The 22,065-nt window shown below is 42.1% G+C and overlaps 1 protein-coding gene across 1 annotated transcript in view; it reads left to right on the forward strand.

Moving 5' to 3' along the window:
* Positions 1-22,065, forward strand: part of LOC128502385 (ankyrin repeat and fibronectin type-III domain-containing protein 1-like) — an 85,094-nt gene that overhangs the window by 16,924 nt on the left and 46,105 nt on the right. The window contains exon 4 of the mRNA XM_053472177.1: positions 11,553-11,593. Within this exon, the coding sequence (XP_053328152.1) occupies positions 11,553-11,593 (41 nt within the window). The remainder of the gene's footprint in view (positions 1-11,552; positions 11,594-22,065) is intronic.

A 22,065-nucleotide genomic window follows, 5' to 3' on the forward strand; every position in this document is an offset into this window, starting at 1 on the left:
CACAATCGTAAATGTGATTTCCTACGTGTGGCTTAAGATCAGTTGTGTCGGGACAACCCAAAAACCTTTAGAAAAGTTCATATCAATCTAATCTCAAGCGACAGCTGTACAGGGTTTCATTAAGTGTCACAGGGTATTGTGTGCTCACCTTGCTATATATTTGGGGACCCAGGGACACCATAAAGGGTTAACAGGCCAGGGTGGGATTGGTAGAGTAGTTTTGTGGCGGGGGGGGGGGTGTTGAATTTGAGCCCCTGCAAAAAAATCCTGAAGCAAATTCCTGTACGGTGTAATCATGGGAGGGGATTAGAGAGCTCTCGGGTTTACTGCTGGAGGATGTTGCCCCGCTCTGTCTCTTTCTCCCCGTCTCCCCGCTAACTTTCACCCCTCCTTCCTCGGTTATTCAACAGTTGTTTTTTCCACGCATTCCAGGGTTAAAGAGGCTATTGGGTTTCCTCAGTGATAAAATATAGTAATACCATTGAAAGTGTGCTCCATGCAAGCAATGCTGCCTTTCTTACCACTGAGTGTGCGCGTGTGTGTGTGTACATACATAATATGTATTTATTATTATTTATTGACTTATATAGATATATAAATAAATATATATATATATATACATACATACATACTCTTCAACTGTCAGAGAGTTAGGAACAGGGCGCACTCAATTTATTCAGTATGCATAACTACATCAGGCCTTCTTTTTATTTATATTGTATAAACTTTATATAATGTTTCTCTACTTAGTATTGAGTTGTCCCCAGGCAGACCTACTTAAATGTTATCGCTGTGCCCAGTAGGTGTTTCCTTCTGGCTGGAGGATTCATTAATATTTCTAAGGCCTGATTAGCTGCAGCTCACCAATGTTTACTTTACTAGGTGAATGATATTTACCAACATTGATAAACTCCGTTAGTACAAAGCTTAGGAGGACACTCTGGCAGTGGCAGGGTTCCTGTCCATGGTGCTGACAGTAATCTCACTACCTGTTCACTAGGGTGCGCCGGATCACTAAACGCCTCCCTGCCCACAAATAATCCCAATAATTAAGTGAAAATATTCATTTAAAATATCTTTATTGTTCCAGGATAACGAATCAGTACCCCAAGAGACAGAGAAGGGCTTCTGCAGGGACCATACTTTTGAATGTCTTGATCAAAACGAAAGTACATGTTGATTCCGACCACCGATTTTGTTCAAGTGGCATCCTCCCCATACCACAGTGATGTTCGGTGGCTCCCAGTGGCGCATTCCAGTGAGCTCACACCGCATTGGGGGTTGATGTGATGTATGAGGAGCAGCTGTATGCAGTCAGTCTGATGTAACAGGTGGAATCTGGATGGGTTCAGGAAGTCTGTTTAAAGGGACTGCATGATAATATCTATTAATAATACCTATAATATCTAAATCCCAGTGCATTCAGTAAAAATCTTACATTATTTGACTAAAAATCCCCTCTCAGATCTTGTCTGAGTAAAATTTTGTAAGCAGGAGATCAGTAGAATATCTGTAGATATACGTTGTGCTGTACTGACTCGGTGACTTGTGTGTGGCTCACAAACGTCGGATGAGATTTAGCTTTAAAGGTTTGGTGTTGGGTACTATGCCTCCTTGTCAGCTCAGCGATAGGGTGGAGTTCAGATGAATGCAAAAACCTGCGCATGTCGAGGGGCAGATTTCAGGTGCATGCGCAGAACTGTCGAAGGGCAGATTCCTGGTGAATATACAGAACTGTGCATGTCGAGGGGCAGATTTCTGGTGGATATACAGAACTGTGCATGTCGAGGGGCAGATTTCTGGTGGATATACAGAACTGTGCATGTCTAGGGGCAGATTTCTGGTGGATATACAGAACTGTGCATGTCGAGGGGCAGATTTCTGGTGGATATACAGAACTGTGCATGTCGAGGGGCAGATTTCAGGTGAACGACTGCGTGTAAGAACACCAGCTTTCAGATGGATAGACATCAACGGTACTGTGTGTGTACTGGGGCACATTTCAGGTGGATACACAACTGGATGGGCAGATTTTGGGTGACTACCTAGAACAGAGGAGCAGATTTCAGATGGACAGCTGTGTGTGTGGCATTTTATGTTCATTTGCATCCTTGCGTGTGCCGACTATTCTTGGGTGCATTTCAATTAGTTTTTTTGCTGCCTTCCTGGTCTATTTCACAGTTGTTAGTAATTCTGAGTAATTTTCCCAGAGAAGCTTTTTTAGTTACGGAAAAGATAATTTTATAGCGTGTGCCATTTCTTTCAGCAAGTGCTCCGAAAATATATTAGGCAATATATAAATTATATGATTAATGTATGCATTCAATTTCTGAATAATCTGGTGTGGTTTATTAGATAGGATAGGGATGTACATCCAAAGAACTGTTTACTCCTAAAGGTGCTGTTCATGGAGACAAAAGATAGAAGACACGGGGGAGAAGCGGATGAAGAATGAAGAAAGAACACAGAAGAACAAGAAGATGCAAGAGAAGTGGGCAAAGGAGACAGGGGCGCAGAAGGGAAACATTGAGAGAGAGCATGTGAGATTGAATGAGGGTGTGTGCAGTGTAAAAGGCCATCAGAATTTAATCTAAAAACAAATGAACCAAAGACAGAAAAACAAAGTTGTCCAAATCGTTTTTATTCCGTTTTTGATGTGCGAGTCTAGTAGGTATATCATTAAATCATAGTCTGCTGGTCTCATAAAGACTTTTCTGTCAAAATGACAGATAATTATTTTGTCAGCAAACAAAAGCAACAAACCATAAATGTTTTTAATACTTTGACAAACATAACTTCATCGCTGTTGGGTGTGATGACAGCTTATTCTGCGTCTTCTCCAGATGTTTAAGGGTGGAGACATTTTCGAGAAGCCCTAAGAACAGTTAAAGGGGGTATCTGGCTGTTCAAATGGCTTTGATTGCACACATGGAAAGGAATTCAGTAGTCACCCTAATGTATCCACTGGTAACTCCGGGGTGATTTATCTGTGTGCTGTGGCTTTAGCTTGTGCTGAGGATCGGGTGTTTAATTTCTCTGTTGCTGTGTTTGTGCTTTACGGAGAGAGTGAAACCTCAGACTTCTTACTCACGTCTTCAAGGTCTGAGTGTACGTCCCAAGTACAGAGTCAGCATCCATGGTGTTGGTTTCATAGCCAGATCAATATGATATTAGCTCGCCTGCTGTGCTTCTGTTGCTATCCTGCCGAGTTATAGCGTATGAAGAGTTGCGAGTAAATAAACATAGCTGTACAGATAGATTTGTCTGAGCAGGTTTAAGGATCAGGTCAATAAGTTATATTCATATTTTTTATTCCACAAATAAGACCCCCCATAGCCATCAGTATACCAATAAATTAGAGCTAGCAAGAGACATTACCAGTGAACCACACCTTATAACGAGAAACGTTCCACCTCAATCCACAACGTATGTTATCATACACTCCCGCGTCGTGTAACCGCTAGGTGCTTCCACAAAGAGGATTTGGCTCCGCAACGCCAGAGAGAATGAATATCAGACAAGTTAGTGCATTTATAACCGTTATACACTCGCCAATGACTGAGCTCCGCGTCCGGCATTCAGCTACCGGTTATCGAGTCCTCACTGAGGTGGGCCGAGTGAGGTAAATAAAATCGGCGTATTAAGTGCACTACCTAGGCTGATATTTATTCTCTCCGGCGATCCAAATCCTCTTTATTATATTGAACTACAGCTTGTAACGTGTGCCTGTCACGCATTGCTAAAGAGCATAATATTTTATCTACGTACTGAGCTTGTAATAGTATACGGATCAGAATGTGGAGTTATTTATAATCTGCTGCAAAGTTTTAAAAGCGGTTTCAACACCAAAGCAACCAAAGGGAGGACTGGATAGACAACTTTTCATACAGCATCACTTGTCACGCACTTAAAGCCCTGTTATGATGGGGGGGGCTCATCTGATTCCCAGCAAAAATCGAAAAATTGGCTTGTAACGCGGCTATTCTGCGCATGAAGCCATTCGTGTCACCCACTCATGTGGATAATAGGTCTTCTTTAAGGTTTAGAGGTCAGCCCAGCCAGCCCCCATGAAGCGCATCGCGAGCGGAGTCAGATTCTGTGGGAGTTGAAGGGATTCTGAGAATAGCAGCCGGTGTGGGTGAAAGCTGACTCACCGCTGATGCAAACCCGGGTATTAATGTAACCTCCCTGCCTCCATCAGGGGACACTGCAGCACTTCTATATATTGTTGTCGAGGCATTCGAGATGTGCCGCTCTAGAAAAGAACTCTTCAAAAAAAAACACCTGCAGCTGCGCGGAGTCTTCTGATGTCAGACGGGCTTTACTTCCGACAGCAGAGCGTGTTTCATGAGTCCACTGGATTTCTGCAGAGCATTACCCTGCTTATCGCTTGTGGAGCTCATCCATATGTTCCAAACAAGACTTTCTTAGAATAATATTTAACCCCCAACAGGCGTTAAAATAAAAGAAAATGGGCAGATTATTTAGGTTAGTAGTCCTTGTGTCAAATACCGTGATTACTGGCACAGTGTAGGTAATAAAATGCTGCTTTTACACATAATCCTTTACTGTGGGAGATAAAGGAAAAAATGTTTTAACACAAATGGATCCAAATTGGCAGGTGAGTTGAGAAGACAGAGAAGGTGGAATTCTGTAAATTGCAGGTTTTCAGCTCATCGTTTCCAGCTCGTATCACAGTAATCGGCGGCAGAAAGTTAAACAGTATGATGGTTTCCTCCATTCTCCTAGGAAATCAACATTCTCACATCTTGCCTTTATGAACTTATCTGTCAACATCCTAATGAAGTCATACCAAAAGCTTTATGTTCTGTCGAGAGAAACATTACAATGGACCGACTCGCCAGAGTTTGAATTGATCGCTGGAATATCTTCATGTGTGATGATATCTGAAGCCAGCCGATCAGAAGGTCCAGACACAGGGGTGACGGACGTACGTATTATACCTACACAGACAATTGACATACAATTTAAAGCTGTGCTTGTTGCAGAGAAGGTGAGGATTATCTGGTACATTTATATGTTTAAGGGTTGAGGGCTTTTTTTTTATATCCTACCCCTTCTTGCATTTTCTTGGGCTGAAATTGGAAAGGTGGGTTACTAATAGAGTTCCTGGCATTTAGGCTAAGTTGGTGGATTTAGTAAATGTTGGGGTCGGGATATATCCCCAAGCCCTTTTTGTATTACCGTGTTCCCAAAATTCTTTGATTTCAATGAGATTTGGTACTGGCGAGTTAAACTTTAACATTAACAACGCAAAACACACATATAAGACATACATAGCTTAAATATTTCTGTCCTTAACCTTTAAAAAGTGTGAATTCTTTTCCCTCTCATTGCTAGAAAAGAAAAAAAAAGATGGCCTCAGGTTAGCAGAAATAGCCCGTAACTGCACAGCCATCATTAAGCATTGACCTCCTGACATGATTTGTTACCCCAGGGCATGATCGTTGTTGTCTGTCTGACAGCAAATTAGCAAACAGGTTTCTTGTGTTATCTGCACTGTCCAGACTAATAGAGAAATGACGGGCCACGGTAACCTTTTCTTTTTCTCTGCAAGCCAAGGTAGTCGGGGCAAAGCACGCCTAGCGTGAGATCGCAATGCTCCGCTGACTCCCCTCGCTATGGTTGGGTAGGGCTGCAAGCTGCGGGACGGGGAGATTGTGTTTGGGCAAAAAAGAGGGGGAGGTGAATGGGAGCAAATAAAGTAAACTCCTCTCCCCATTGATTAGCATTCATGTTCCCGTCCCTTTCACTCTCCGTTGCAGAGTAGGTCTTTAGTCTATTGCCAGGCAACCACATTGTAAAAATACAACAGTTGGTATAAGGCAAAGCATGCACCCAGCACTCTCTGACTCTCACTGGCTGGTCCATAGGAGCTGCCTACAGGATCCCACATTCCTCTGGTCTGCCCTCTTTGGCAGGGGAGCCCGGGGCGAGGCAGCGAGCGATAGCGGGGTGTCAGCCGAGGCAGAGAAGGTATTGACCAGGTTTTGGGTGCCGCACCGTCAGAGGAAGGAGCAAAAGTTAAGAAGAGGAATACTACAGTTGGTCAGCTCTCATGCTGCTTTTAAGGTTTGCATTATCATTTGCTTTGGGGGTTCCAACCCTTCATGGGGGGGCAACTTGGGAGATGTCCCATATCCTTTGTCCTTTATATATATCATATAAAATTCCTTTTTACTCTCCCTGTCTGTCTGCAGTGAAAGTCTTTATCAAACAGGTACTAACACCAGTAACTTGCCACCAAATCCACCCATACCTTCATCTCTCCTATTACATCTTTTCTTAGCCTAAACATTGTCGGTAAGACCGCTATAGCTCTCAGAACCCAATGCAGCTCCACGCAGTACTTTGCTGGTAGATAGTTATGGGTGCTGCCAAACGAGGACAAAACAACAAAAAATACAGACTATCCAGGGCCTGCCAGTGGTGAAAACCAAAGGGTCCCTATGCAAACCAAGACTTGTCAGGAAGGATTCAAGATATTCTGAATGAACTCACCTATGTTTAAGCAGGGATTTGAGGTGTGCTATACTGTTGAAATGCTCAGATATCATAGTTGGACATGGTGTCAGCTCCAGACTGTACGGCCCTGAGAATCTGTCAGTTCAGAGATAGACCTGAGAACTCTGAGACTCGGGGACATGCCCTGACAGTCCCCGGGGATCAGCTGTATATATCAAATTTATCTTGTAGTGAACATGAAGACCCATGCAAAAAGAGATCTGCGGAGCTTGTCCTGAATATGCCACTCATACCTAAATCTTGGAAATAATTATTGTAAAGATTTGTGGAAAATGGGGAGAAATAAGTATAACAAAAAGACCAACTATTTTTATGCTATTGTTCCTTTCTGCAGCAGGTTTGGGGCTACTGTTAGTAATGGCCATTCTTCGGTATTCTGATTGGTTGACATCACCTGACAACCAATCATAATTCAGATTTCCTTCTGTGTTCTCTGCCTCTCTGTACTTGCCTTCTTTGAAACGGAAGGCTTCTTGCAGCGGTAAAAAGCAGAACAATGAGGTGTTTCACAGCCACTTCAGTATCAAGCAGCTTTGTCTTAATCCTCTTTGCGAGTATGTTTTAACCTGAAAGCAAATGTTTGTGGTTTAAACCTCCCAGAATATTCCTATATAGCCTCAATAAATGTCACCGTGCGGTCACCAGTTATTTCACTACAGGTACGTTGCTGTCTTTCTTTCGAGTTTCCTTAGAGTCTTCTGTGTAAAAATCTGTACGGGCATAAAAATCTATACGTTATAAGACGTTATGTAGTGAAGATGAGGCAAAGTGACAGGGGAGGGACAGACATAGCGTTCACATATTGCTGACAGCTGATGTCTTCAGTACGTGGGATGTATAAACTCGTGGATGGGAATCAATCGCTTAGTTATACTTAAATATCTTAAACACTCTAGGGCTGCACTTCACATCGGCTGGTCTGCAATATGTAAAAATGATATGACCTGGAAACATGGCTGATGTGATCGCCCTCCAAGAGGAGTATCCTGCAAATCACTGCGTTCTCTGTGACGTGGAAACCTATTCGGTTTCGCCCATTTCTAATGCTTAAAGAAAGGACTAAGTTGACATGAGGAGATGTGTTCAGCGTGATATACTTATCCCCAGTCACCTCCAGTACTGCTAAGTGAATGCTAGAGGCAAGGGTCTATTCCTACCTCAATGCACATGCGCGAGAAAGCGCCCACAGTGATTCAGTGGAAGAAACTTTCTGCCACTGTTCGATACGAAGAATCATCGGACCATGGCGTGGGAGGGCAGCTGCAGTTTTGACCTCGGGTTATTGTATTTGTTTTTTAATTTTTGAAGAATGAGGGTTGGGGTTGCTCACAGAGTACTTTAACGTGCGCCCTTCTATAGTCGGGGGTGTCAGGGACAGTTATGTCTGCCTGCTGTGATCTGCTTTATAACATTGTAAATATACATTAATTACAATGTCTATAACTTCTTATTCTACATCTAACCGTCAAAGCGCAATCTCAAGTCAAATACACAACTCTTTATTTAAGATTGATTTCTACGGCATAGGTATTTCAGGAAGTAGACACATTTCAGTTTATTGAGTAAACAAGCTAAAAGTTGCAGAGGGGCAGGTGTTAAATATCGTAATTAACTCTGCTGTCGGGAGGTAATTGAAACATTAGTGAGCTTGCAAAACAACACATCAAAGTCACCGCTGAAAAACCTCCAGTCCGCAAAACGATTTTGTTTTGTTGTGTTTTTTTTTTTTATCAGAGGCCTATTTTAATAAGCTAGAGACCAATGAAACAGTTAAGATTATTTCCCAATCTGCAACATTGTGTTACTTTTAGAGACAGGGCAGATAGCAATGCTGCAGAAATCACAGACTGGAACAAGGTCAGAGGTTACAGCCCTGTCCCCATTACTGCTTGCCTAGAAGCCCTGATAGCAAACGCTTTGTCATTTACCCAGTGATTACTTTCCTTCCCTGGCCTGAGGTGGGAAAAAGCCATTGATGGCCAAGTGCTAACTAATGTCCAATTAGTCCTCTTTTGTTTGTGCCCGGCTAGTAATCGGCTGGATTTCCTGTTGCTCCGCAGGTGTATAATAAAGGCCGAAGAATTGGAATACCTTAAGGGCAGTTACCTTCCCCAGGAGACCTCTATTAACAATAGCGCTGCAGGTTACTTAGACTGACATCTGACCTTACACACAAAGTGACCAAACAACATGAGTTTTATGTAAATGAAAAGCAGATACCAGCATTACAAGGGCCACATGACTAACCACTTAAAAACCTTTTAATTGAATAGCTTGCGACAATGTATCAATGTTAAAAACAGGATGGTCTCCCAGTGGAGATTGACCGCATTCTGGCGTGAAACCCTAACGAGGGAATTACGATAATTGGTAATAGAAACCCCTTGTACTTTACCTTGGTAGACAAGTAGCAGGTTGCTGGCGACGATCTCTAAGATCAATTAAAAGGACAGATGTCTAGAATCCTGCGCAACCTCACCAATGACGAATGCATATTAAAGTATGAACTTTGATGTGAATGAATTAAATGTGCAGGGGAAATTTTTACATTAAATCATTAAATGTACACATTTAAATTATGGCTCATATTTATGTAAAATAGTTGTTTAATCTTATGTGTAGTGGAAATGCTGTACTTCAATTTGTATCAAGGGGATCTGGACACCTTTATTGCTTAGACAAGTAGTGGTTAAGAACTAAGTAAATTAAGACTCGCATTCAGGAAATTCAGAGTTTCCTTCACTAAACATGCATGTGAGGTTGAGTGTTTAATGCTGGCTACTTGCCTGCGTGCCATAGTTATGGTTTTAGTGTTTTATACTGGTTTTTTTTGTTAGTATGGATTTTAGACTGTGCCGTATGCCTTAGTATGCACACCAATCCAACTCTCACTAACTTGTATATAGAATAAGGAAGGTGGATATGGTTGTTTTGGTCCATGAGAAAATGCAGGTTATGCCAACATAGAAAAATAAAACAAATCACATAAACTTGTGGGACTTCGGAGATGATTTTCTTTCTGTGCTGGCCCAATAAAAGGCATCATCTTCGACTAAAGACTCCAGCTTGCATTTCTAATGCAAGTCATTAAATTCACAGTCAGACAGAAATAGAAATCCCATTCAATGATTCAGAGCAGAATGTCTTTTTATTGTGTTTTTTTTTCTTGGTTTCCATTTTTCAGCAGGCAGTGTATGCTTTTAGAAAACTTTTGAACGATCCAAGTATTTAAGGACGATGTAAAGCGCATCAATGGTTATATAGAAAAAGTGGTTTGGTGCAACATTTGGAAAGTGGTCTTATCACCGTAGCAAGCGATGGGATGATCCAGGTAGTAGGAAGAGTTCATTGGTTGCCATGGTGATAAGTCCACCTTTTCATCCTTTGCACCAAAAACACCTTTTTGATTGCTAAGAATGTTTGTAATAAGAGACTTTCTTAAATATAAATAAAGATGTCTTCCATCCGTTTTCAGTGAGCAGGATATGCTGTTCATTTAAAAAAAGAAACCAAAACATAAAAATAGTAGCTGCTAAGGAGCCCTCCCAGGAACGATTGTTCAAGTCAGCAAGCAAGAGTCTGGATGAGGACTCTTTTTTCAGGCCTCTATACAGTGTTTATAGAGGTTAGAGTGTCCTCATGAAGATGCGAAATGCACGGTCCCCTGCAAGCAGAGAAATATGTAGGAGTTTTATGTAAAGTTATCGAAGACAGATCAGTATCCTCGTCTTTTTCTTCACCGAGCAGCTCCAATATGCTGCTGTCTATCTGCAATATGCAAAAACATCTGTTCCGGTTGTCCCTACTTACAACGCTTGATAATCAACCTCGCAGTAACATTCTCCTCTTATATGCATCTAAAAATAATTTTCATCCATGGCATTATTTATTAGGCAACGTTTCAGGATGCGGACCTTTCAGTATAATAGTGGTTTCGCGCTGTAACCACAGTAGTGCTGGAGATCCAGAAGACACGCTGATACATTTGTAACAACAAGCCCAGTTATGATGACAATTATTTTTTGTATGGTATATGGACATTGCTTTGATGAACACTTTTTTAGGTTTGCAGTTGGTCTTCCAAGTAATACTTTGAAGATGAGTTTTATTGGAACCTTGTCTATAAAGTCAGAACTCGCCTGGAATGCATTTTATAGATGCAATGTGCTCTCCCGTTTGGTGAGCAACAAATTACTGCAATCCCAGCATAGATTCATCCAGTGACACATCCAGTGACACACATATATATATATAGTCACACACACACATATATATATATACACACGCACACACAATTTTGTTATTTGCGCCACTTGATATTTTTCTTTCTTTGCTTGTATGTGGTTTTGGGGTTTCATGTAAATGTCTTGCTGAAACGAAGGCTTCCTAACAAGGTTTCTTAACTCACATGTAAATCAGCACAGCTGCGCCCACCCCATGTCTGATATTCCGGCTCATATGTTCAGCATATCTTGTTAAAATAGTTAATTAACATACAGTGTAATTCCGTAGGGAATTATTTCTTTGTGGCTTCCACCGTACTACAGAGGTGGCCGTTCAGTGAGTTAGAAGGACTACGTAGACCTTTTACAGAGCGAGCTGTTCATAATTAAACGCCATAGCCGCACAGAAAGAGCAATTTTCTCCTGCCCAGCTCATCAGGAGTCATTGGTTCAAACTTCCTGAATACAGTCATTCAACATAGTAATCAAGTATAGGTCATAGGTGTTCAAGCTTTTCTCCTCACATGAGGTCAGTGGACTTAAAACATTAAGTATGAGGTTGAGTTTTAAAAGGTACATTTGTCCTTTACACGCATTTTCCCTTAGGAGAGATGTGTAGATCTTGTTATCCCTTGGTCCTCTGTGATGTTCCTTGATGACTGGTGGCAAAAATTTGGGAGACATCAAGTGAATCATTTAGGATGAAATGTGATACATTGTTGCTGTAGTTTCTTCTTTGTTGGCAAAATAAGCCATTTCTAAAGGATTTTTCTTGTCTTACAGAGTCTTGGGTCAGTGGACCGGAAAGAATTTCAAACACCGAGGTAAGTTATCCCTACTCGGGAAAATTGCAGGCCGTACGTACATTAAATAAAATGTAAATACCTGAGGAGGGGTTGTTGTGCTAGCAGGGCATATATTAAATAGAACATTTAAACACAATTCCAGAATGTTTACAGACATTCTATATAGACGGTCATATACTGAGCTGTTAATAATGTCTGTTAAGGCCAGGTTTTCTTAGGGGGTTTATCGTCCAAATGTAAAACTGTAAAAGTATATATTACTTACTAGCAGGGCCGTAGGAAGGGTGCAGCTGTGAGGGGATGCACAGCCGCCCGATCAGCAGCTGCAGAACTGGTTGGGGAGATCGCAGACCTCCCTAATTGGCCCAACATTAGGGAGCGCAAGGTCTCCGTGCTCCCTAATCACTATGCACTGGCAAATGATGCAGAGCGCCGGGATTTGATGTCATACCCCCGCGCTCTGCATCAATAGCTGGCACATAGTGATGAGGGAGGACTAAAGCAGAGGCGTGGAGTGACAGACCTTGCGCTCCCAAAATTGGATGGACGATGGAAGGTGGAGGATGAAAGATGAGAAAGGTAAGAGATGGGAAAAAAGGGGTGTAAGGGCAGTGTATGTGTATAAATGTGTGTGTTTGTAAGCTTGTGTGTGTGTATGGGCAAGTGTGTGTAAGAGCAGTGTAGGTATTTGTATGTTTGTAAGCTGGTGTGTGTATGTGCATATGTGTGTGTAAAGGCAGGGGTGTGTAAGGGCAGTGTATATGTATGTGTGTTTATGGACAGGTGTGTGAAAAGGCAGTGTGGAAGGGCAGTGTATGTGTATATGTGTGTTTATGGGCAGTCGTCTGTAAGGGCAGTGTATGTGTATATGTGTGTTTATGGGCAGTCGTGTGTAAGGGCAGTGTATGTGTATATGTGTGTTTATGGGCAGTCGTGTGTAAGGGCAGTGTATGTGTATATGCGTGTTTATGGGCAGTCGTGTGTAAGGGCAGTGTATATGTATGTGTGTTTATGGGCAGGTGTGTGTAAAGGCAATGTGCAAGGACAGTGTAAATAAAATAGCCTCTGTAACAAAAATAGCTGGGGGGCACAATTTTCCATTCTTACCTCGGGCGCAAAAGGAGCTAGCTACGGCTCTGCTTACTAGAATGTCTGTTTGTACGGTGCATGTATATGTTCAAACTGTATTTTACTGTTGGGTTTATTTAATGACTGGATGCTTTAAACATGTCAGTCGCAGCACATAAAAGTTTTACAAAACGGTCGGCGTGTCTGAGCATTGGATACACACCTGAATTCCATCACAAATACCCACAGATAAACAAAGAACCGTTGTAAGTAATCACCAGGTGATCAGATTATTTTTGTAACCATTATGCAAGCGCGGCAAAAAATCTTGAAGTTTTTATCAGTAGATTTGCTACATCGGCAGATCTGTCACCTCCACTTTTTACGGCACTCTTAACTAATTTACAGTCAGCATCTCCTAAGCTGTCGCGACGTGCTGTATTTCTGAATCCAGTGCCCCTGAAACCACATGGATTCTGTTGGTTTAGAAACATTTTTTCTGCACAAATGGGGGTTTTATGTGCTGGACTGCTGAGATGTGCACAATGGGGACACCGTCCTGTATCACATTTCCCCCTATGGTCTCTTGGCTATGTTGGGTAAGATTCACGCCGGTTCTCTCGTGGGGCTGTGCTAATATAGGTTACTCTTCCGCAATACGTAGTCGCCGTTGTGTTTCTCGATTTTATGGCACACAAGGATCTGCTATAAGTTTATTCATTTTTGTGCACATCTGGTCAGTGACCGTGATTTGAAGTCTTCTGATTGGCTGATAACACCAATAAACCAATCACAATTCAGCTTTAATTCCAACTGTATCAGTTGTACTATACTAAATCTTTGAGTTTATCTTTTAAAAATGGATAGTTGTCTGTTCCTTAAGCCTTTATTGTATGTTAATTCACTTACTATCCTGCCCCCCATCACTCCTGCAAACCATCACTCCTGTTACTTTTACATCCCAATATCCTCTTGCACGGTCCTACTCATATTCCTTCATCTACTCATGTTCATTTAGTAAATCCAAAGGTACATCAGTTGTACCCTGAATCTTCTACGCTAATTTATTCTAAGCTACAGAATGCCTCTCTTGATCATAATGAGCGTTTATTTTCATAGAACCAGAGTTAAAGAGGGCTCTTTATATCGTCCATCATTGTCCATACCCCCCTCCCTGTTTCCTCTCACATTCCTTTCCAAACGCCTCCGATAGGAGCTGAGTAATTGTCGCTTGCGAGGCAGAGCATGGTCTCCTAGCAGCAGGGGAAAGCAATTTTAAGGATTCTTGCCATCAATACAAGCAGTAAAAGAAGAGGGGGGTGAGGAGGGTTTGTGTATATTAGGATATTCATCATTACCCTTATATCGCCTGGAATAATATTTATATTCCTTTCGGACTCACACAGCAAGATAGAGTGTTGGCGTTCTGGGATTATTCAGGAAGTTGTGTTTTTTTTTCTCAAATGAAATTTCATTTTTCTTCAGTGTAAATGGTAAATTAGCAGTGTCTGAAGACGTTAGCGCGTAGCCATTCACATTTCAGGGTGTAAATACAATTTGTGTTCCACTCTGTGTCTGCGTTGTATCTTTTAGTATGATTGCATTTCCTCGTGGAGTTTGCTGAATGGAACAATAGAGTATGATCTGTTCTTACACCTTCAAAAATAAAATAATGCACCTTGGTGTAAAGCAGATGTATTTGAATGAACTTAAATACTAAGAAAAGGTCATTTTCGTACTTATTTGGTAAATTTGAACCATATTTTGGCATTAATAAACATATTTTGTCCCAATGATATCCTAGATGGAATAGCCATGGTCCACTAAGGGTTAATTTATGCGCTCCAGCTCTGCTAAATCCCAAAAAAACAAACAAACCTGTGTTAATAACCCTATGTTGCGTTTGATATGTCTTCCTAGGTTATAGTTTGTGCCCTGGTAACAGTGTGTGTTTAACAAGGCAGCGTCTCCTGGTTGTATCCATGGCACATTCCTGCAGATCTTTTCCTGCTCGCTGAACACATTGTTAGACTGCACCCAGGGTGTCTTGCCACACACACTCAGCCACAGAGACACTCAGCCACACACACTCAGCCACAGAGACACTCAGCCACACACACTCAGCCACAGAGACACTCAGCCACAGAGACACTCACCCACAGAGACTCACAGCCACACACACTCAGCCACAGAGACACTCAGCCACAGAGACACTCACCCACAGAGACACTCAGCCACAGAGACACTCAGCCACAGAGACACTCAGCCACAGAGACACTCAGCCACAGAGACACTCACCCACAGAGACACTCACCCACAGAGACACTCAGCCACACAGCCACAGAGACTCACAGACACAGAGACACAAAGCCACAGAGACTCACATCCACAGAGACTCACATTCACACAGCCACAGAGACACACAGCCACAGAGACACTCAGCCACAGAGACACTCATCCACAGAGACTCACAGCCACAGAGACACTCAGAGCCACACAGACACTCACAGCCACAGAGGCTCACAGACACAGAGACTCACAGCCACACTTTTAGGCAGATGTTCTCTGGTTAACTGAGGGCACAAGTTATAATTATCATAGCAAAGTGACGCAGTGTCATCAAGGAGCGACCATAAAGTGGAGTTTATGTCATATCTCATTCCATTAACTTTGAATAAAATGTGCGCTAACAAACACATACTTTCATAAAAAGAGGTTGAAGATATTTCCAATAAAAAATTAAAACTTGCCTGCGATAGGTAACGTTAGAGCGCACATAACGGCCATCCACACCTCTGTAGTAAAAAAAAAAAGTTTCAAAGCTTTTGAAACGCTTGTTAACACGACGCACAGTATGCAGTTTAATAGGGTAACGCTGTTTTTGTTGGCAGGACTGATTTAATAAACTGATTTTATTAATGCATAGCAGGATTATCAGGAAGCTGCCTTGGTTACAGATGTAGACCTATGGCAATGTGGGGGGGCTCACAAAACTATATAACACTACTCATGCTACATCGAATTCAGTGTGTCTTATAGGGATAGGGTGCCCTGAATTCAATCCCTGCCCAGGACCCTATAGGGTATTAATTAAACTTTAAAGCGCCAATTTGCTTTTTTCTCTGTTTGCATTAAAGAACTGGTTGCATCGATCCCTCTAGTAGAACTTTAATCCCTGTGTTCTGATGCATGGTCACTCCATTCATCCCGTGCTGCTGAACCACTGGAATAATGCTTTGTGAACACTTTCCAGCTAATTAATAATAAAGTGATTTGTATGTAGAATGATGAAGAAATTCTAAACTAAGACACAAGTGGAACACGATCGAAATAGTTCAACAAACAGGTGAGGTCAGTTGAGGCACATTGCAGTCCGTAGTCAGCTGGAAGTCTCCAATTAATTAACTGTGGTATGTGTAAATCTGTGTAAATACACAGGCAAATAGTAATAATAATACATTAAGATGTACCATATACAGTAGTGTAAACTGCAGGCCGTGCTTTGCTGGAGAATATCTGAACCCCTGCAGAGAGACGGCACAGTGAATGAATGAATTGTGTGGCACAGTGAATGAATTGTGTACATACAATGCTACTTAATACCAGACACATTGTTCTTCCGTGGTTAGTGGCTTAACCACAAGATTGAGCAACTCACTCTGCCACAATGTCCGGCACACCTCCTCCGACGATCTTGGCGTCTGTCTCTTTACCTGCTTGTACTGTTGCTACCCAACAAAAAAATATTCCAATGACCAAATCAGTCTTTGGTCTGCAAAGAGTTAAAGGATTGGCATGGAGTGCACAGAGTCAATGGCTCTGCTGTATTTTTCTGTTCATATGAGTAGCAAACATGTTGCTTGAAGAGCAAAATAACTAAATCCCGATTGATGCTCTTCTATTGTAAAATAGCTCTGTAAAATATGATGCGATATAACTCACGAAACAATAAAAAGCCAATGTCACAAATAAAGCAACAGGTGTATTTTAACATGTTATGTTCCGAGATTATCAGAGAAGCGTCCCATAAACAGATAATTGATCTAATGCATTATAGCTCTTGAATCAACAGAAGCTTGTTGGGATTATTGTTCCGTGTTACGGTATTAACCTGTTCCATTTATTATTCTTCTCTGCGGACAATGGAGCATTCAACAGACTAACAGCTTTCATAGTAAACCTTTTAGGGGTGGAGGGGGGCAAACCTGAATGAGCTAAATACATTTTTCAGAAATATACTGTTTATTATATATATAATCGTGTGTTAGGTTCCCCAAAAGCCCTTCAATATATAACAAGCCTTGTTTGTGTCACATGGCATTCCCCCTTTCCCTAATTTTAATGCAGAAGCGTTTGACTAATCCTTTGGATACACTGCCTTCTATGACCATTCGGTTGCCCAGAATTCTTAGCTGTTGTGGAATTATTTGGTAAGGCAGCTTCTTGGAGTACCCGTGAATGTTCTCATAAGTGTTCTTTATCATTAACGTAAAAAAGAATAGAGACCTCTATTCATACACCCAGCCGAGAAAGAGGGCACTACTCCTGCTGCTATTCGCAGCCACCCCGTATAGAACAGACATTATTCCCTGTTGAAGGACACAGGAGAGAGACCTGACCCTTAGGGCTGGATTTCTAGCCTGAGTTGATGGAAAAATAATATGCTAATTACTCTGAAAGTGGCATTTTTTGTAAAGGGCCTTGGCACGGACTAGCGATAAATGTCAGGATTCAGGTGCTGGCACAGGAAAAATTTCTCCATGGTTGTAAGCATTTCTGACGCCAGAATTCTGACACCTTGAAAAGGCATTTTACCACATTTAAAGATGCCCATGTAATTCTTTTTTTCAACAGGTATCGGGTTTTTCTAGGTCCAGTTTCGGTTTGACGTGTATTCATGTTTAACTAGGCCCAAAGCCTCAACGGCAAAGGATCATGTGTTTTTCACTTGTTCCACTTGCTATACAGCACAGAAACATTTCCTACGCGACGATTACCGAACTCGAATCAAGCAAGACATAGGTCTCAGAAAGAAATATTTAATGTTTTGTCTCTTTGTAGCATTGCGGAGTATAAATGAAACAAATAAACAGCGCGATAATAATAATAAAAAGTCTGTAGTGTTACGGCAAACGTAGAATAACGGCAGATAAGAACAATGCAGCCCATCGAGTCAGCCTTGGTCTCGTAGTTCTTTGTCTCAGGTCGGTTTCAGGTATAGTCTGCAGTTTGCCTGAGTGTCGGATTGTGGAATTGGATCGATTCTTAGCTTTTTTCATCATTTAGCAACGTACACTATCGTTCAAAAGTTTGGATTCACAGATGGGGTTAATGTAAATGACTACTGTAGCTGGAAACATGATTTTTAATGGAATCTCTTCATAGGTGTACAGAGGCCCTTTATCACTCCCATCACTCCTGTGTTCCAATGGCCCTTTATCACTCCCATCACTCCTGTGTTCCAATGGCCCTTTATCACTCCCATCACTCCTGTGTTCCAATGACCCTTTATCACTCCCATCACTCCTGTGTTCCAATGGCCGTTTATCACTCCCATCACTCCTGTGTTCCGATGGCCCTTTATCACTCCCATCACTCCTGTGTTCCAATGGCCGTTTATCACTCCCATCACTCCTGTGTTCCGATGGCCCTTTATCACTCCCATCACTCCTGTGTTCCAATGGCCCTTTATCACTCCCATCACTCCTGTGTTCCGATGGCCCTTTATCACTCCCATCACTCCTGTGTTCCAATGGACCTTTATCACTCCCATCACTCCTGTGTTCCAATGGCCCTTTATCACTCCCATCACTCCTGTGTTCCAATGGCCCTTTATCACTCCCATCACTCTTTTGTTCCAATGGCACGTTGTGTTCGCGGATCCAAGCTTAAGTTTAAAAGGCTAATTGATGGTTAGAAAACCCTTTTGCAATTATGTTACAGCCACAAATGTACTTGTTTTCCATGAAAAAAAAACTTTTGAACGGTGTTGTGTGATATGCGAGTTGGTAGTGGCCTCCTGAGTCTCCTGATGAACTCGATTTCAAACCCAAGATCTCATTGAACGGAGGATTGGCTTTTAGCGCTGAAGATCTCTGCAGTTTAGATTTTTAAGACTTCGGCGAACTTAAAACCACATTTTTGGGTTTTGTGTACTGATCCCAAAGTGATAAATCCCAGCAGCCCAGAGAAATTGTTAGAGCTAAAAGCTTTTAAATGGGAAAACTGCAGGGATTCTTTACCATAAAGAACAATCAGAATAGTTTTTTAAAAAATTAAAGTTAAGTAAAGAACAAAACACAAATGTTCTAAGTGTGTAAATTATTTAAGGGTCTGTTCCACTGAGAACATTATAGAACTCTCTGGCATGTAACGCAATAAACCCCAGGAGATCTGTCATTTTATACTTTCCTCTCAAGGTTTAATCGCATGAAAACAAAACCTCCAAACTTGTATGAAGCGTTTTTCTTCTTCTCTATGCCAATAACATATCAGTGCCTGTTTGTTGTTACATGACTACTGAAAAATATTCCCTGAAAAATTATATTTGAAAATGATCAATTATTGATAAGTTATTTCAGTAACAGTAATGGTGTCTCCAATGCCTCATTTCAGTATTAAAGTGTTAAATTCAGTAGAATAGACAGATTCTGTTTCTGGTATTTGAATATTATATCATATAACATCATATAACTACAGAATCAGCGCAGACGCACGGTTTTGTGACACGAGCCACCATCACCGGCAGCCCCAACGTCCCCATCACCGGCAGCCCCACCATCCCCATCACCGGCAGCCCCAACGTCCCCATCACCGGCAGCCCCGCCGTCCCCATCACCGGCAGCCCCACCGACCCCATCACCAGCAGCCCCACCGACCCCATCACCAGCAGCCCCACTGTCCCCATCACCGGCAGCCCCACGGACTCCATCACCAGCAGCCCTCGTCTTTTTCCCCTCTGTTTCTTGTGCATCAAGACCGGGTTGTCATTTCAGTTCCTTGCTGCATTGGTTTCCATAGGAACCATATAATTCTTACTGTCTTCTCTCTTAATTGTGCCGACTGCGGTGTCATTAAACCTTTCCGTCTAACCAGCCAGATATTACCTGTCATGTCGCTGGCTGTGAAGAGAATTTGCAGCAAGGCTGGTGAAGGCATTGTGGTTATTTTGGGCGCAGCGGTTATTTAGGGGTTGAAAGTATTTCTCATCGGCAGGGACTTTGCCTCAGGTGGATTTCACAGTATCAGCTGACTTATGTCAAGTTACCTTATCCCACCACGCGTTCTAAGCCTTGACCGATAATAACCCGCTTAACATTCAATATATCCAAATGACGGCAGATGAGACGGCGGGCTGGCGAAGAGCACAGTAAACAAGTACTGCAGGGGTTAACAGGGCTTCGAAGAATAACATAGTTTGAATTTAAATGCTGGAAGGCACGAAAACAGAGAGCCTGAACCCAATAAGTAGTTGGCGGTATAGATTAAATTTCCCGTGCGAGTTTATCGTTACCAGCTCGGGCCACCGCAGCGCGCTCTAAACGAAGCGGCATTTTCCAAATATCGCATGTCGCTTAGCGTTTGGACGATAATGAATTGAACCGATGTGTGTTTTTTTCTTTGTTCCACTCTAACTGGCTGTTGTTTCGAAGCCACCCTGGAAAGGTTTGTAAACCAATTATATGCCAATTAATTTGAAACGCGTCCTTCTAAACGGCTCGGGAAACTGAACAGCCCCGTCTCGCTCGCTTACTGTGAGGGAACTCGGAAAAAGGAGTGCGAGGAACCGGGAGCTTTCCGCAGACGGTTAATAAATGTACAGGTTTCTTTCTGTCTATACATTATGCCACATTGTGGTAAAGATCTACAGATGTTTTATTGCAAATGTGTTTTTTTGTTGGCTCATCATATAATATTATAATTACATATACTGTACACGATTAATACTCCTGATGTTTAGTGTTATTGAGAATGGGGTATTTTGGGTAGATGCTCTGCAGCGTCAGCCTGCGTTGAAGCTCTTTCTGCTCCCAGAGATAGGAGTAAATGAATGTAAAAAGCAAACGAGTGTCACACTTTCATTATTCTAGAATTCCATCGCTCGCACGTCAAAATCAACATGAAAGGTTTATCAAAAGCACTTGTGGTGCAAAGTGTGAAAGGTGGCGCTATCACTATAGCAACCAATGGAATGTTTCTTAGGTTGCTGTGATGATAAGACCGTTTCTAAAACTTTGCACCAGAATGAGTGACCAAAGCCTATTCGGTGCAGGGATGTTGGTTCCCGTCACTTGGCGATCATACATTTGGAGCAGGGCTTGCATTCAGACAAGACTCTTCCATCTGCCTTCTTTATTAATATTTTATTGAAGTCCCAGCATATAAAAAATACTCAAAATTGTGTTTTTTCTGTAAACCCAGCTTGGTTTCTAATGGGAGTTGGATAGAAGTAATGGGATGTAGGTAGCTGTAATGGGAGTTGGATAGCTGTAATGGGAGTTGGATAGCTGTAATGGGAGTTGGATGGCTGTAATGGGAGTTGGATAGATGTAATGGGAGTTGGATGGCTGTAATGGGAGGTAGGTAGCTGTAATGCCTCCCATGTTTAAAATATTACATACTGAACTATTATCTCTGCATAAGTATCTCAAACAAGGATACCAGTAGCTAAAACTTGGAAACACGAGTCTGTATTTATAATGTAACAAGCGTTCTGTATAGAACTGAAAGGTGTGAAAGGTTTAGCGTTTTTGGTTCGTTTTTTTGTGTATGTATTGATTGTGATGCAGAGACACAATATTGCTAATCCCCAAATTTTACAGACTTAATCCCCACAATTTCCTGGCACTGCTGAGCTTAATATGTCAACGCTTTGGCTATTTATCTTCCCTGATGCAGGTATACATGGCAGTGACCATGGGGGGAGTCAGAACAGCCCTTGTCCTGTGCGGTCTTCGCCCCGAGCTAGGACCGTTCTGTATAAAATTAGCTCTCCAGAAAAAGAAGCCTAAATTAAAAGCATAAATATTTGTGAGCAGAGTCTGAGCTGAAGCCCCAGCATTCTCCCAGCCAAACATTAGAGGTGTCACATGTGATTACAGTAGGACAGAGAGAGGCCTTTTCAGCCACAGACACTACTCCTTTAATGCCAGAAGACGCGGCAGGCGGCAGGGGACCCACAGCCGATCAAGCTCTCATCAATCAGCCCTCGCTCGGGCTCTGAAAGGGCCAGTTTGTTAAACAAACACACTTAGTGTAAAAAGTTTATTCCAGGTAATTAGGGCTTCACTGCAATGGAAACAAATTATTCTGCCTACTGGTGCCAAGTCAAACAGGAGCAGGGGAGAGGCTGAAGAGTGGAGAGAGCCCCATGCCGAGCGAGGAGAGAGAGAAATAGGTGACAAGAGTCTGTTAGCGCAAAT

The sequence above is a fragment of the Spea bombifrons genome, chromosome 7 (assembly GCF_027358695.1).
Source record: "Spea bombifrons isolate aSpeBom1 chromosome 7, aSpeBom1.2.pri, whole genome shotgun sequence".
Taxonomy (NCBI): domain Eukaryota; kingdom Metazoa; phylum Chordata; class Amphibia; order Anura; family Pelobatidae; genus Spea; species Spea bombifrons.